This window comes from Aquila chrysaetos, chromosome 5 (genome assembly GCF_900496995.4).
Source record: "Aquila chrysaetos chrysaetos chromosome 5, bAquChr1.4, whole genome shotgun sequence".
Classification (NCBI taxonomy): Eukaryota; Metazoa; Chordata; class Aves; order Accipitriformes; family Accipitridae; genus Aquila; species Aquila chrysaetos.
Window position 1 is genome coordinate 27168100 of NC_044008.1, and position 16897 is coordinate 27184996.

At 51.1% G+C, this 16897-nt stretch overlaps 1 protein-coding gene and 1 long non-coding RNA gene across 2 annotated transcripts in view; both read left to right on the forward strand.

Annotated features, from left to right (window-relative positions):
* Positions 1–16897, forward strand: part of LOC115340964 (ankyrin repeat domain-containing protein 26-like) — a 43064-nt gene that overhangs the window by 22701 nt on the left and 3466 nt on the right. Inside the window, exons 18-19 of the mRNA XM_030013018.1 lie at positions 459–495; positions 2490–2500. Of these exons, the coding sequence (XP_029868878.1) occupies positions 459–495; positions 2490–2500 (48 nt within the window). The remainder of the gene's footprint in view (positions 1–458; positions 496–2489; positions 2501–16897) is intronic.
* LOC115341729 lies at positions 6379–9260 on the forward strand. The gene is made up of 3 exons (XR_003923500.1): positions 6379–6417; positions 6928–7022; positions 9187–9260. It is a non-coding gene; the product is annotated as an uncharacterized LOC115341729 (long non-coding RNA).

Consider the following 16897-nt stretch of genomic DNA (forward strand, 5'->3'; position numbering starts at 1 on the left):
TTTTTTGGATAAGCAAGAAGAATATAATCAGTGACAAAAGATAGCCTTCCTTTAGGAAAAGATCGTTCAGTAGTGTTTAGGCAAACGTGAGTTGAATGCTTGTAATAGGTAGCATAAAACATGGGCTGTAATGTAAGGCCAGGTGTCCAAAGAGGAATTCCACCCATTTCACAGTTGTTCCTCCAGAGTCACTGCTTTGCAGTTCCCTGAAGATGTTCAGCGTGAGGCCTCTGGAATGTCTTTCACTAGCTTTAAAAGTACTGTTGACTAATAAGCACATGTGGAAAAAATGTGTTTCTCCCTTTGTGCCTAGCCCTGTCATTGTTATGTTCCTTTGGAAGTTTTTAAATCTGTCTGGATTGTAGTCTCTCCAGTTACCCATAATGTTTTTACAGTGACTTACTTGGCCCTGTCTACTATAAAAGTAACACCAGGAATCTTGTCTCTGTTCTCCCTAGCCACTGCTGAACTTGAAACTGGATCTACTGGATCTTCAAGAAATGTCCATGTTGACCAGGATCCCCTTTCCAGGGCAATACAGGAGTACCGTGATGTTCTAACCAAAAATCATCTGATTTGAAGAAAATGCCAGGCAAAGGCTCGGGAAATAATTTTGTTTACATAGCGCATCTGTGGTTTCCCATCCTTCAGATTGTTCAGATGTGAAAACGTGTTTATTATCTGAATATAAATTCTAAGTCTATTAAATGGATGTCCAGCATGTTGCACTTACCTAATGGTTTATTGATGCACAGTTGTTTTCTTTGGCACGCGCACTAAGAACCATATCTATTTTTTCTGACTGGCAGATTGACTACTTTTGACTCTTGAGCTTGACAGAAACCTGGGAGGAATACACAGAAACCTTGTCTGAGCATCCAGGGATGAAGTTAGGAAAGCTAAAGCCCAAATGGCCTTGAATCAGGCCAGGGATGGCAAAGACAAGAAGAAGGACTTCTTTAAGCATGTAGGCGACAAAAGGAAGACCAGGGAAAATGTGGGCCCATCGCTCAACAAGATGGGGGAGCTGGTTACACAGGACATGGAAAAGGCAGAAGTACTGAATGTCGTCTTTGCTTCCGTCTTTACTAGCAAGGCCAGCCTCCAGGACTCCCCGGTCCCAGACACCAGGGGAAAATGTGGAGCAAGGAAGACGTCCTCTTGGTGGAAGAGGCTCAGGTCAGGGAATACTTAAGCAAACTGGACATAAATAAGGCCATGGGCCCTGACGGCATGCACTCATGAGTGCCAAGGGAGCTGGCTGATGTCATTGTGAAGCCACTCTCGATAATCTTGGATCGATCGTGGCGACTGGGGGCAGTGCACAAAGACTGGAGGAAAGAAAAGGTCACTCCTACCTTCAAGAAGGGCAAAAAGGAGGACCCAGGGAAGTACAGGCCAATCAGCCTCACCTCCATCCCTGGGAAAGTGATGGAGCAGCTAGTCCTGGAAACCATTTCCAGGCACACGGCAGACAACAAAATCAGCAGCAGCAGTCAGAACGGCTTCAACAAGGGGAAGTCACGTCTGACCAACTCGATAAGCTTCTACAATGAAAAGACTGGCCTGGTAGACGAGGGGAGAGCAGTGGATATTGTCTACCTGGACTTCAGTAAGGCCTTTGACACTGTCACCAATAAGATCCTCACAGACAAGGTGTTCATGCATACACGGGCCGGATAAGCAGACAGCAGGCTGGACTGAAAACTGACTGAACAGCCAGGCCCAGAGGGTGGCGATCAGCAGCGCAACGTCTAGCCGGAGGCCAGTGACTAGCAGTGTACCCCAGCGGTCAACACCGGGCCCAGTCCTGTTCAAAATCTACATTAACGATCTGGATGTCGGGGCAGAGGGTACCCTCAGCAAGTTTGCTGATCACACAAAACGGGGAGGAGCGGCTGATACACCAGAGGGTTGTGCTGCCATCCAAAGGGACCTTGAAAGGCTGGAGAAATGGGCTGATGGGAACCTCACGCAGTTCAACAAGGGACAGTGCAGTGTCCTGCACCTGGGAAGGAACAATTCCAGGCACCAGTACCTGCTGGGGATCACCCAGCTGGAAAGCAGCTTTGCAGAAAAGGACCGAGGGGTCCTGGTGGACACGAAGTTGACTGTGAGCCAGCAACGTGTCCTTGCAGCAGAAAAGGAATACGGTATCCTGTGTTGCTGTCGTGGTTTAACCCCAGCCAGCAACTAAGCACCACGCAGCCGCTCGCTCACTCGCCCCGCACCCAGCGGGACGGGGGAGAAAATCGGGAAAAGAAGTAAAACTCGTGGGTTGAGATAAGAACGGTTTAATAGAACAGAAAAGAAGAAGCTAATAACGATAATGCCAACGCTAATAAAATGACAACAGCGATAATGAAAGGATTGGAATGTACAAATGATGCGCAGTGCAATTGCTCACCACCCGCCGACCGACACCCAGCTAGTCCCCGAGGGGCGATCCCCCGCCCCCGGCCCCCCTGCTTTCTATACTAGATGTGGCGTCCCATGGTATGGAACACCCCGTTGGCCAGTTTGGGCCAGCTGCCCTGGCTGTGTCCCCTCCCAGCTTCTTGTGCCCCTCCAGCTTTCTCGCTGGCTGGGCATGAGAAGCTGAAAAATCCTTGACTTTAGACTAAACGCTACCGAGCAACAACTGAAAACACCAGCGTTACCAACACTCTTCGCCTACTGAACTCAAAACATAGCACCGTACCAGCTACTCGGAAGACAGTTAACTCTGTCCCAGCTGAAACCAGGACAGTTGCCTTAGACACAGTATTGCCAGCAAGTCAAGGGAGGTGACGCTTCCACTCCACTCAGCACCGGTAGGTGAGGGGAGCATTGTGTCCAGTTCTGGGCGCCTCGGTACGAGGCAGACAGGGACGTGCTGCAGAGAGTCCAACAAAGACCCGCCAAGCTGATTAAAGGGCTGGAGCGTCTCACAGGAGGAAAGGCCGAGAGAGCTGGGACAGTTCAGCCTGGAGAAGAGTAAGCTCAGGGGGAATCTCGTCAATGTATATGAATACCCGAAGGGAAGGCCCAAAGCTTTTTTCAGTGGTGCGCAGCGACGGCACGAGAGGCGATGGGTGCAAACGGAAACACGTGAGGTTCCCTCTGAACGTCAAGAAACACATTTTTACTGTTAGGGTGACAGAGCACTGGTACGGGTTGCCTGGGAAGGCTGTGAGTCTCCGTGCTTGGGAGATACGCAAAATCCAGCCGGGCACAGACCGGGACAGCTGGCTCGAGGTGACCCTGCTCGAGCGGAGGACTCGGACCAGAGGACCTCAGCCATCCTGCGATTCTGTGCAAGGGGGCGAGCAGCAGCCACCGGCACAGCGAGACGGGGCCCTCGGTTTTCACCACACCGCGGGAAGGAAGTTCAGGCCGCCTTTCTGTCGGGAGGAAAGCACGTCGTCCCGGAGCTGTGCCGTGGCGGGCCTGGAGCGGTCAGCGGGCATCCGCAGGGAGCTCCCGCAGCCCCCGACCGCCCAAGCTGGGCTCTGGCCCCACCTCGAGCCTCACTGCAGGCACCGAGTATCTCGTCATTTGGGGGACATGCAGGAAGCAACAGGTAGAGACGTACTGCAGCTTCTCTGTGGACAACGCTAGATGCACATACTGCACGTAGAGATTGTTCCCATGCTGTGTGTGTCATGTATCTTTTCTACTTTGAAAGCGTGACAGTCAAGGACGGCAAGTGAAGAGCTGGTAGAGGGGATATGCAGAGATGAAGTGCGTCTGTGCGAAGAACTGAGAATAAACTTCAAACTGCAGAAAGACTGTAAGAGGTATGGCTTTTTAGCATGGTGAAGAGCTATCCCTGAGTAGAAGTCAGGCTTTATTGAACTTCAGTGTAAAAACAGGAGTACGTAACTGTTTGTGAGAAAATTCAAGCCCCGTGTTAGTTCTTGCAAGGTGCTTCTGCGCAAGGAGCCTGTAGTTTCCAATAGCTGCCAAAAGAACTGCAAATGCAGGTTGCCCTGCAGTTCTCCTGGGGGTGGGGGAAGGAAGTCTTTCTATCCTCCTTTCAGGTGAAATTTGGGCCTTTCAGGGGGTTTGTGGCACAGTAATGCTGTTTTTTTCTCCAGGTAATTGCCTGGTTGTTGTAAAGACACGTTAAAGATGACGCAAGCATGTCTGCGCTGTTTACGTAAGAGTCTCGTGAAAAATAGGCCGCTGTTGTTCCTTTGCCTTCATTGTTTCTTGACTCATTCAGCTGCTTAGGTTGAAGAAGAAGCTCTGTGAGCCAGAGGCCTATGAAGAAAACGAAGCATATTGAGGAGAGAGAGATGGAGCTCCCAGCCCTAGTTACAGAGGACGAACTTTACAGAGAGAAATGAAGAAACTGCTCTGAAAACGCGTCAATGAAGTTGTGCGTAGAGATTAAGAAAAACAGTCGAGCTACTGCCGTTGTTTGGGGGTTTTGGATGATATATTCTTTATAGTTGCGTTTATGGTTTGTTGGTTGTTTGTGGTTTTTTTCTTTCGAGACCTGTATTACCCTTTTCCTATCCATTTTTGGTACGGATAATTATCCGTTGGCTTCTTGACGTTCTTTCTGTTGTTGCAGTAGCAGATGATGATAACCACTGCTGTAGTTAAAGTTGCCATCATGCGGCTGAGGCGAGAGCTGCCCGGCGTCTGCCGCGGCCTCCGGCCAGGCGGGAGCAGCCCGGGCCCCCGCCCCCGGGACACCCTGTCGCGGGGGCAGCGCCCGCTCTCCCCGGGGCCCCCGGGAGCCTCCCCGAGCGCCCTGCCGCGCTCCCGGCCGCGCTGCCGGGCCGCCCTCGCACCCGCCCGCCGGGCCGCTGCGGGCGGACACCCGCCCTCTGCCACGCCCCCGTGTGTGACGCCCCCTTGCCACGCCCCCGAGCGCCGTCGGCGCCGTTGTTGCGCTGGCGCGCCTTCTGCTGGCGGACGGAGCAGCAGCAGGTGCCGGGCAGGGGCCGTCGGTGCGGTGCGGTGCGGTGCGGTGCGGCGCTGCGCCCGCCTCGGGGGCTCCAGGCCGCGGCAGGCGAGCTCGTCTGCCTGGTGCCTCGTCCTCGCCCTCGTCCTCGCCCTCGCCCTCACCCTCGCCCTCGCCCAGGGCCTGGCAGAGTCTGCCGGGTGCCTCCTGCTGCTGGTGGCTCCCAGCGGGGCCACGACCGCGCCGCAGCATGTGCTGGAGTATGCGCCGCAGCATGCAGAGGGTCATGGGGCTCTTCAGCAATAAGAGCCAGCGGTCGCCTCCGGCAGCGCTTCTGGGGAGCCCTGCGCTCCAGCCGCTGCCACCGGTGCCTACGAGCTCGGGGAGCAGGACCCGGGCAGGCTGCCTGCGCTGCGCCCGCCTTCGGGGGCTCCAGGCCGCGCAGCGAGCTCATCTGCCTGGTGCCTCGCCCTCGGTCCTCGTCCTCGCGCCCTCACCCTCGCCCTCGCCCAGGGCCTGGCAGAGTCTGCCGGGTGCCTCCTGCTGCTGGTGGCTCCCAGCGTGGCCCACGACCGCGGCCGCAGCATGTGCTGGAGTAATGCGCCGCAGCATGCAGAGGGGTCATGGGGGCTCTTCAGCAGAAGCGCCAGCGGTCGCCCTCCGGCACGCTTCTGGGCAGCCCTGCGCTCCATCCGCTGCCACCAGTGCCTACGAGCTCGGGGAGCAGGACCCGGGCAGGCTGCACCGCGCGGCTGCCCGCGGTGACCTGGCCTGGCTGAGGCGGCAGCGGCTGAGGAGAGGTTGGCAATCGACTGGCAAGACCAGGAGGAAGCGGTGAGGGGGCTTGCGGGCCGCTGACGGACACCTTGGCTGCTTCTGGCAGGCGTTGCTGCGGGAGGTTCTGAGCCAAGTTCCCGCCAGTCCTCCTCTCAGCAGCCTCTCTCAAGCACCAGAGCACGTTACAAGCGCAGGGCCTGCTGGTCCAGCGGGAGCACCAGTGTGGTGCCATCAACCCCGCTGGCAGCTTCGGGTGCCACGCGGAAGTGCCCCGCTCGTAAGGTTTTGCGTAGGATCAGATTCAAGCTAATTGCTTGAAAAGTGAGATTTGCCCTGTCAGCTAGGGGAGCGAGCTCCACAGCTTTTCGCTGCTCGTAGCTGCCGGGTCGGCTTGAGTGCTGTTGGAAGTGCCTGCCGCCGGGACCTGCTGCTTGGCAGTGGTCTCCCCGCGGGGGCCGTTCTGCAGCTGCTCAGGCAGCACCAGTTCTCCTCTGCCCTGTGGGTGAGCGGTGGCAGGAAAGCAGGAGGAGCAGAGTCTGGGCTGCAGGGTCCCCCAGGGCTGAGTGGCAACACAGCTTTGGTTCTTTCGTTGTCTGTCTACGTTAAGCTCGTATGTTTAATTTTAGGACCCCTCTGCATGTCGCTTGTGGCAGACGGCCACGTGGATGTCGTTAGATGTCTGGTACAAGAGAACTGCCGGCTTGAACCTTGCTGACGATTTCAAGAGTTCGCCACTGATGACGGTACGCGGAATATGTTACGCTCCTTGGCAGTGGGGACTTGCCGACTGTGCGTTAAATGAGAGGTGCCTGGCAGGATTCTTTACACGGACCTTACGTAGGAAACGTGCCTGTTGTAATAGGTGTGGAACGGGCATATGTTAGCTCATCTTGGAAGATGCTTTTCTTTCCCAGCATTCAGAAGCTGGCCGAGTTGTGACAGAGTGAAACATAAATGTTGGAAATCTTCCCTTTTTTGTGTGTTGTTCCCAGGCAGTACAGTGCCAGCAAGAAAAATGCGTGGCTATTTGCTGCAGCATGGTGCCGACCCGAATCTGGCAGATGCTGACCGGCAACACTGCCCTTCACCTTGCTGTCGTATCTCCTAATACGACTGTAGCAGGGCTGTTACTTGAGCATAATGCCAATATTAATGCTCAGAACCGGGTAACCTTGGCACTTGGTAACGCTTGCTCTTTCGAAAAGGTGCAGAACTTGTCTGGGTTTTCTAACGGGGATTATTTGTCCTTTCAGGAGGGATATACCCCCCTTAATCTTGCTGTCTCCAAACATGATGAGGAGATGGTAGAGTTTCTTCACAAAAAAGGAACTGAAAATCAGCGTGAAAGGTGAGACATTTGTCAAAATGGCACATAGGTCTCTTTAGTCGGTCTGCAAGTATGATTGATGAGAGGCATGGGAATGAGCTTTGAAAAAGAAGGAGCCACACGGAAGGAGTTCCCTGTGTGACTGGTAAAAGCAGGTCTGCGTTTGGCTGCTCTCATCCTTTCCAGCCCAAAGACGGGCAAGAAAGCGGTCTGTGGTGCCCCCTCCACACGCAGACCCAGGCCCCAGACTCGGCAGGAAACTTGCCATTAGCTCAGCAGCACCACGGCTCTGCAGGAGAGGGTTTTTTAAGTGGCGGCATAGGTCGTGCTTAAGTGTTGTGAATGGAAGCGTTAGGAGAAAGAGAGGCAACGTTGTCCGAGAGACAAGGGGTATAAAGTGAAACACAAGGTGGTTTAAAACTGCGCGTAAGGCGAAAACTCGGCCTGCGGATGGTCAAGCAGTCGAACAGCTTGCCCCGGGAGTTTGTGCAGGCCTCCGTCCGTGAGGGGCTTTGAAGAGCAGAGTGGGAAGGACCCCTGAACAGCGTGGTCTGACCTCATAGCTCAGTCTGCTTTGGGGAGGCGGTTGGCCTGGCCACCTCATGAGGTGCCTTCCAACCTGAATTCTCCAACGCTTCCGTGTATTTGGCTTTGCTTTCACTGTGGCTTGTAGGAAAGGGGGAAAGCATTGTTTTGGGAGCAAGCAGGGATTAAAATGATGGCAATGCAGTGCCTGCAGAAGCGGATGTATTTCGTAACACATTTGGGATGCTTTAGGATTGCTCTTACGGTTGCCACAGTTGCCGGGGATGTAAATGCAAGCCAGCTTCTTTGGCATGGTGCTGATACTGTTATAGAGATAACTCTGGCTTCGTGGCTGTGGATTATGCTCGCGTGCGTAGACACGTTGGGTAAATGGTTTATGTTGTCGTGAGAGGGGCTGAGTTGTCAGTTAATATATCGGTTTCGGCTGGGATAGGGTTTGTTTTCCTTCCTAGTAGCTGGTATAGTGTTATGTTTTGGGTTCAATATGAGAAGAACGTTGGTAACACACTGATGTTTTCAGTGTTGCTCAGTAGTGTTGAGACTACGTCAAGGATTTTTCAGCTTCTCATGCTCAGCCAGCAAGAAGGCTGGAGGGGCACAAGAAGCTGGGAGGGGACACAGCCAGGGCAGCTGACCCCAACTGGCCAAAGGGGTGTTCCATACCATGTGACGTCATGGCCCGCTATATAAACTGGGGGGAGTTGGCCTGGGGGGGGATCGCTGCTCAGGAAACTAACTGGGCATTGGTTGGAGAGCGGTGAGCAATTGCATTGTGCATCGCTTGGTTTGTATATTCCAATTATTTTATTATTACTGTTGTCATCTTACTATTGTTATTATTATCATTATTATTATTTTCTTCCTTTCTGTTCTGTTAAACTGTTCTTATCTCAACCCGTGAGTATTACTTTTTTTTTCCCCGATTCTCTCCCCCATCCCACTGAGTAGGGGGGAAGCGAGCGAGCGGCTGCGTGGTGCTTAGTTACGGGCTGGGGTTAAACCACGACACGGTTAAAAAGCAAACCTGAAAGGGGTCTCTCTCAGGAGCCCCAATTTACTCCCTTTCAGGTTTGTTCGAAGAGAATGCCTATTCAATGTAGTTAACACACGCAGTGCTTAGAATGCAACCGCAGTCTTTTTTGGCCTCTTGATCATACTTAGGAGCTGTCTAAACTCTCAAGTCCTCAGACTAACCATCAAGATTTCTGAAGTTCTTCCAAGTCAGGACTGCATTTGAGGAGACTGTAGGCTGGCTTGACATGAGAGTTGCAGCATTAATGTAGCATCCTGCAGACATCGCAGCTTGCAGTTAGATGTGAATCTGCCAGAGGGCTTGTTAATTTTTGTAGTGCTCCCTATGGAGAGGTTGTTTATCAGTTTAGATTGTAGCCAGCAGGGCTGAAGTGCTTCACGGATGCCAATATGCATCTAGAGAATGAACAAGCCTGCAGTGGATATTTCATCATGGAGCAGTAGCGCAAGAGTAAGGTGGGGGGTGGGGGTGCTACCGTTTCTCAGTTGGCAACAAAAATGGAGAGGCTGGGTGAGGAGCGGCCGTTGCTGTCCTAGTCAAGCGTGTATGCAAAGATGTGGTTGTTTCTACCGACTCTATGTCTTCTCTTTCCGTATATATCCTTAGTAAGCTACTGGCAGAAGACACGGGGAGTGAAAACACGGAAGACTCTTCTGCAGGTGGTGTAGCAGACAAGGCACTTCTCAGGCAGCTCCCGCCCTGTGAGGACTGCTGCCTTTACAAGGGCTGCACTTGCTCAGGACAGAGAAGGTAGGATCCTTAACTGTGGAAGAGCCGATGAGGAAAATCCCTATGGCCTGTAGTAGAACCGTTCCTCATCTTTTGGATGCTGGGCTTGGATGATGGGAAAAAGCAGAGTGAGCTGAACACTCACAGCGTGTCGCTTCTTGCCTCCTTGTAGGTGCCCTGCCAGTGGGAGGAGCAGAGCAAGAGGAAGATGCGGAATCTCCCGGGGATTTCGAGGTACTTTCTGTGAGGGACGCAGTGGGGTCCCCTTTGGTTCGCTTGCTTTTGGGCTTCTTTACCTCTGGGCTTTTGACGTCTTCTGCTGCTCCCGCCACACATTCGTAACTGGGGGCCCTTGAAATACTTGTGCTCTTGGTCAGCTGTTCATTTAGGACTGGGACGAAGGCAGGTCAAGCTAATGACCTGGGTCTCATAGCAACTGGCCTTTGAGTTTCATCTCTAGCATAGAAGCACTGAAGTTTCCCCTGCTTCCCCCTGGTACCGTGGAGGCGCTCAGCTGAGAAAGATGGAGAGAGGTCATCAGTTTTGCAGGTGCCTGCCGGTGGCAGGCAACATTTCTTATCTTTAACTTCGCTCTGAAGACTGACCTAATTATGTAACCTGAGAAGTAAAAGCACACCTCCTCTTCTCATGTTCTTATCGAATTCTTTGTGCTCGTGTAACCACGTTTCTTTAGACGGAGTTGCACAGCTGCAGCAGAAGCTTGCCAGTCCTCTTAAAAAGCAATCTATGTCAGAACTTCTCGGAAGTTACTACTATGCGCTACCACGGTGCCCCGGAGAAAGACAACCTGCGCTTGCAAAAGGAATTGGCAAGGGTTGAAGCTGAGGTATGGAAAGCCTGTCACTATGGGAATAAACCTGTGGGTGGCTGTTTCTTCCTGTTCATTGTGAAAAAGGACAAAACAGTATTCTGGGAGCCAGTAGGAGAGAGATCTAAGGAAGGTAACTATGATCCCCTGTCTGTGGGTAGTTAGGGTCTGGCGGCCGGAAGATGTCGCGCTGTACGGAAAGGTAGGGCCCCTCTCCAGGTAGCCAATAACACTTAGTTTATGAGGTAAGCGGACGGAAGTGACATCATAAACCCAAGCTATATAATGCCATGTCACTCACAAATAAACGCCATTTGCCGTCCACCACATTGGTGTCCGTGAGCTGATGGCCCGAGCGGCCTGGGGTTGGTCGCCGTGCCATTCCTGAACCAGGTCGCCATGCCAACGAAAGGCAACAAGTGGTGCCGAAACCCGGGATTCGTCGCCTGGACAGGTGAACGGCGGCCGGAGCGGCAGGACCAGCCCAGCGGGGAGGACGCTCCCGGACCAACAAGGACGATGGAAGCCCTTGTGAAGGTCGTATCACAATTACATACACAGTGGGGTATTGACTGTAAACCTAAAGATTTTACTCTCGCAGTTGCGAGGCGTTTGCAAATTGGGGTCATTGATCAGCCGGTGGATATTCTCCACCCCGAAGTGTGGGATAAATGCACTAAAGCGTTAGCCGAGGAGACGATGTCCTCGGGTTCCGCAAAAAATCTTAAGTCGTGGGGGAAAGTCATACAGGCCCTGCGGAAGGCCATACAAGAACAGGACACCTGGAGGGCGGCAAAGAACTGTTTGCAGACCACCCCAAAATTGGGAGTCGGAGCAGCCACGCAGACTTTGCACCCCCCAGACGGTGATGATTCTGCTGGGCCTAAAAATCTGCAAGAGGGCAATGCGTCCCCTCAACTCCTGAACCCCGACCCGCTTACGGAGGGACAGAAACGAGCTAAATCCTTCTGGGGTGGGCTAGCCGAGGAGGCCAGAAGCACCGCGGAGAAATCAGAGTCTGGGGAAGTCTGGGCCGGACCACCGTCTTACGCGCCCCAAGATGGCGCCGAGCAGAAAGGCAGAGGGGGGGGGCGAGGATGCCTTTGGCGGGAATAGGGAGGAAGCGCTAGTACTAACAAGCGCACACAAAAGGCAAGGGGAGGAGACCGGGAAGGAGGAAGGTGGTGGGGGCGACCGGGAAGGGGAGGGGAGTGCGAGCGAAGGGCGGAAAGCCAATCAGAGCGACCATCTGAAAAAATGCCCTCACAGGGCAAACACCCCGCCGAGCAGAGGGCGGGCCGAACCAAGAGGGAGGGGCGAGCCAAGAGGGAGGGAACGGCCCGCCCGCAAGGGAGGCGGGCGGGGCCGGAGCCCGACAAAAAGGTACTGGAAACCGGAAATAGCCGGTCAGTCGAGTTCCGACTCTGGATCAGACACCGGCTGGGACGAGTGGCTCGCAACCGATTCAAACTTAGAGGAGGAAGAGACGGAGATAAACAAAGTTAAGAGCCAAAATATTCCCATCCGAATTAAAGAGGAACCGCGGGGAGAAATCCCCCTCACGGACTGGAGAAAAATAAAGATCGCGTGTGCCGATTGGGCCCCATCGGCTGCACTAGCATTCCCGGTCTGGGTGACGGAAAGGGGACAGAGGGTCCACTCCCCAATAAACCCTAAGGATATACAAACGATTGTTAAGGCAATTGCGGATAAAGGACTTAATTGGGCCATGGTCTCCACCCTCATAGATGGTGTCTTCGGGGGAGATGATATGCTCCCGTTTGACATAAAACAAACTTGCAGATTGATCTTTGACGGGGCAGGGATGATTGTTTTTAAACAAGAATGGGAGGACAACTGTGCGAGGCAACTGGCCCAAGTAACTGGAGCGGATCATCCACTGCATGGCTCCAGCCTGCAGCGGTTAATGGGCACAGACCCCACAATGATTACCCCCCAGGCGCAAGCCCAGGGCCTGCGGGCCCATGAAGTAATGACAACTACTCGTGCAGCCAGAGAAGCTATTCGCACAGCCTCTAGAGTTATTGTCAAGCCATCGCCATGGTCCACAATAAAACAAAATGAAAGCGAGAGCTTTACACAATTTGTGGATCGCCTCCAGGTAGCGGTCGACTCCTCGACCCTGCCCTCGGAAGCGAAGGGCCCAGTCCTTGCAGATTGTTTACGTCAGCAGTGCAATTCGGCAACCAAAGAAATCCTACGATCACTGCCAGTGGGGTCAAGTATTGCGGACATGATTAAGCATGTCGCAAAGGAAGAGCATCTAGACCCGATTCAGATGGCTGTCCGTACAGCAATAGCTGATGTAATGGTATGTTTTAAATGTGGCCGGGCGGGCCACATTGTGACAAACTGCCCTCGGTCGGGGGACCCACTAACAACGCTTTCCCCACACCAGAACTGACCCAGAGGACCGTGTTGGGCCTGTGGAAAGAAAGGACATTTAGCTAAAGAATGTAGGTCTAAAACTCAGGGAAACAGGAGGGGGAGGGGGCACCTGGGCCGTGCACAGCCCTCTCCCACTTGGGATGTGAGGCGGCCCACCTATGCCAACCCCAGATGGGGCGAAGCACTCCCGAACCCGCTACCCCCTCGAGAAGCGACCAACTTTTGTCCAGAAGAAATTGGAAGTCTCTGGGCATCTCAAAGTTTTTGTCAATGTCAGGATAGATACCTTTACTGGTTTACTAGCTTCCCTTCAGTATATTCCAGAGACTAAATATTTTAAAAGGCTACTTCATAGCCCATTGGTTTTTATACCGATGCTAATATATGCAGATATGTATTTCAAATCATTGTATAGGCTGCTTCAGCGTCTTGTGAAAAATGGTTTCCAAATATACTTGTGCCAAACATTTGAGCTAATTCCAAGAAAAGTGTGCATTAGATCTGAGGATGGCGATACGGTTCTCACTCAGTGTCCTGACTTCAGCAGCACCCATAAAGTTTCTTTGCAGAGCATGTCTCTCATTTTGTGATGGATTGCTGTGCTGGGGAATACTTTTAAGTTTTGGTACCGTTTTCTGAGGCTTTGCTTTTAAGGTTTAAAAAAAAAACCAGAACACAAAAATACCCGTCAGCCTTGAGCAGACTCTGAAGGAAGTTGAAGAACGATTACGTATGACATTTCCCCAGTCTCCAGTTACTGATGTGAGGTGAGGTCTGGTTTTGTTAGTTTGGGGGCTTTCTTATATACCTAAATGTCTCCATCCTAGTGCAGTTTTGTTAGTAGGACTTAATCCCCTGAAGTCCCCTGTGATCTTGTTTACAACCTACAGAGACTTTTAGTTCGTGTCAAGAGAGGAGCTGAGGATAATTTGCTCTTACTAGACACAGTTTGTCTCCTCGTGATTAGCTTCTATTTCTAATACAGTATTAAGTTCTAAAGTTTTCTTCCTTGAACGAAGGTGAGTAAAACTATGGCTAAATCCTCAGAGAACTTTGCCATTTCTTACCATTTCTACCAGGTTGTCTTAAGAAAAAGCTGGAATTCCAGCATGCCTGTTTTCCCTCAATCAAAGCAGAAGGCTGGTCTCTGGGACTCGGAATTATCAGTGTGAATTTATCCTCTCTGTTACTAAATGCAGCTGCATGTCCCTTCATGATATTTCTTCCCGTAATCGCCAGTTAGGGAACAACTGGGAGTAATTGTAATGGCACTGTCTGTAGCCCCAAGTCACTCAATGTTCAATGTAGTCAGCAAAGTCTGAAAACGTGATCTTCTCTGAAAGAGTGCTTCAGAAAAAAGAAGCAGGGTTCTCAGAGGTGCAGTAGTTGCTAGAGGACATGCATCTAAGTGGGTATTTCACTTAGAACTGCTGGTTTCAGTTTCCTCAGCTGGGTGCAGTATGTCATTAACAGTGTTTGAAGCCATACCGTATCTCTGAGGAGCTGAAAGGACAGAATCCCTGACACGTGCGTCTACAAGAAGAGGATTGAACTGGAAAACGGGGCTTTAAGTCAGGAAGTAACAACAGGGGAAAACCGTATGTATCCCTCTGCATAAAATAATGGGTGATGAATCTCCATCAGTTTCCAAATGCAAAATTACGAGATGCACAGTCTGTGCTGTCATTTCTGCAGGAGTCCTGTGCCATTCAGGAGACAAGTTGGAACATGAGGAAAGAGTGCAGAGATTACGGTTTTAGTCTGTTTTGAAGTGCTTTGCAGGTTGTGCTGCTTAGTACTCTGCCTGTTCACCAGATTATTTAAAGACAGAAGAGTTTCTCTGACTCTAAGCCTTCTCTTCACTTCACTGTTTGCTTGAATTATGCCTCAGATTTTTTCCAGTAACCTGGTTCCCTTCTACAGAATTGTCTTGCCTTTAAATTCAAGCTGAGCAGTGCTTTTTTGGCTGGAGATTACGAATGCTCCTGCCACTAAAGCTCGTAAGGACAGGGAGTTAAGGAGCTTAAATTGCAGTATGCCTCAGGTAGTCAGTCACCTTGCGCTTCTTTTTTTAGTCGAAGCTCGCTGCTCGCTGTGCAGATTTAGTGTTTCTCGCAGTAGCTTCCTCAAGGTGAGAAAGGCTGTTTGAAGTACAGGACATCTCGTTCTTAAGAGGAGGATGTTTATGTAAATTTGGTTTGTGCAAAAGCTTTGAAATAGCTTCAGGGGCAAGGAGGTGAAAATACTTCACACTGCTGTGACTCAAAATGCTGGTATTAATTCTTTGTCCATGCAACTGCTGGAAAAAACATTGGTAAATGATGCTGATTGCGAACAAGAGGAAGAAGCGCTACGTGTGTATTGCCTGCTCTTTACGGGAGTAGAGAGATCTTTGACGGGGCCTTTTTTTCTTTTATGATCTGGTCTACTGACTCCCTAACTGCTCGTGAATTGGCATGTCACCATCCAGAACTAAATTGAATCAAGCAGATGAAACACAAATATGATGTTAGTGGTCTGTGTGCCTTAATTTGGGAACTGCTGCGAGGAATGTCTGCTGCAAGTGCTGCAAGGAGATTTTGGGACTGGAGTTCTTGTTGTTAGGTTTAAAAAATGTGAAGCTTAAATCCTAACAGCTGTGCCAAAGGCTGGTGAAAATGAATGTGGGTGTCTTGACATAGAAAATAATAGTGAACTCTGCTAGCTACAACCAGTGTGAGTTAATGGATTTATGAAACCAGTTTTCCTACATCACGTGAGAAAGGGAATGTCTGCTTCCTACTCTATTTCTCAATTTCTGTTCCTTTTCTGATTTCATTTTCCATCTGCACTCTTGTATTGTAGCAGTCTTTGCACTGTTAGCTTTTTTACTTGCTTCGTTTACGTGTAGGCCATGTTCTTACTTCTCACTGAAGACCTTTGAACTTAAGGCTGTTTTTCTTTCTTCTTCAGCTCCTTAATCAAAAATCTGTTCTTCTCTCTCTCCTCTGCAGCGAGATACATGACCAGGTTTGTAGCCAGCATTCTTTAATGTTGGGTGGTATTTTGTGCTGGAAACGTTTAGGCTATTTATGCTGTTAGGTTCTGATTGAAACTTACTGATGCGTTCACATTTTCCTAATACTGCAAATATTTTGAACTTGCTAGTTTGTCCAAGTGAAAGAATGACTGCTGCAGAGTACTTTCATGCTTTCTGTATTTGTAATGTTCTGGCTTCGGATGTTTAACTACCACAGTAAGGTGACAGTGCATGGATTTCATCTGTTACAATGGAACTTCTTTAAACTATAGGAGCAGGCTGGTTTAGCCTCCTTGCCAGTTCTGATATTCAAAAAGTTCTTGGTAGTAACAGCGGTCGTGTCTGGAGTACCAGTACTCTTCCGAAGTTGAGTTGCTAGAGTCCGAGTATCGCGTCATGGAGTCTTACAGGATCCAACTTACTCTGTGCTCAAACAATCCATGTGGGTAAGTAGAAGTCAACACTGCTTTCTGAAACAGAATTCTTGAGAAGGTGACTGCTGCTAGGGAACCCAGTATGTTACTGCCTGGAGAGATGTGCAGTGAGAAGAGAATGACCTGCTCGGGAGGTTTGGGATAGTCAGCTGTGATGCCTTTTCCAGGGGCCCTGGGGGGAAGAGCAGTGGAGGCAAGTTGTAGTCCTCAAAGGTGTATTTTGCCTGGCTCTTCATTCCCTATTCAGAAATCAGTGTGTTGGCTTTATTTCCACCTATTTCTCTTTCCTCGGGCATGGATGAGATTCACAAAGATGTAACTGGAATGAGTAAGAGGAAAACAAGATTTTTTTCTTCTCTTGATGCATCCACACATGTTGCGGAGGGTCCTGTGGACCTTCTGGTCATGGTGAGGGCGCCAGAAACCAGGGAAAGTGGTTTCTTCTAACGCCTCAACTACTGCTGCTTTGCTTAGGATGGGCCCTGGGTTTGGGTCGTCTTTTGGTCTAGGCATAGTTTTCCTGCTTTTTTCTGTTACCTCTGTCTCATTTCATGTGTTAGGAGGTCCCTTCTCCCCAGGATTTTGCTGCTGCTTGTACCTGCTTGAAAACAATTAGAGGTTTGGGGATTTGGGGGGGCCTTTTCTGTTGTTCTTTCAGCTCTGTGCTCCCCTCTTCTAGCTGTGAAGGCACAGACTATTCCAAGGAAGTACCACGGCGTGGTGGCCCTCCTGGAGGAGCTGGTGAATTTGGTCGCAGCTATCCCTGTAGGCCTGGCGAGAGGGCCCTTCCCTCCCCTTTGCTGGTTTACGGCCCCACTTCTTTGGCCTTTGGAGTTACTGCCTGTTACTGCTCCTCTTGCGAGGGTATGCAGATTGCTTCCCTTCCTGAGGCTTTGC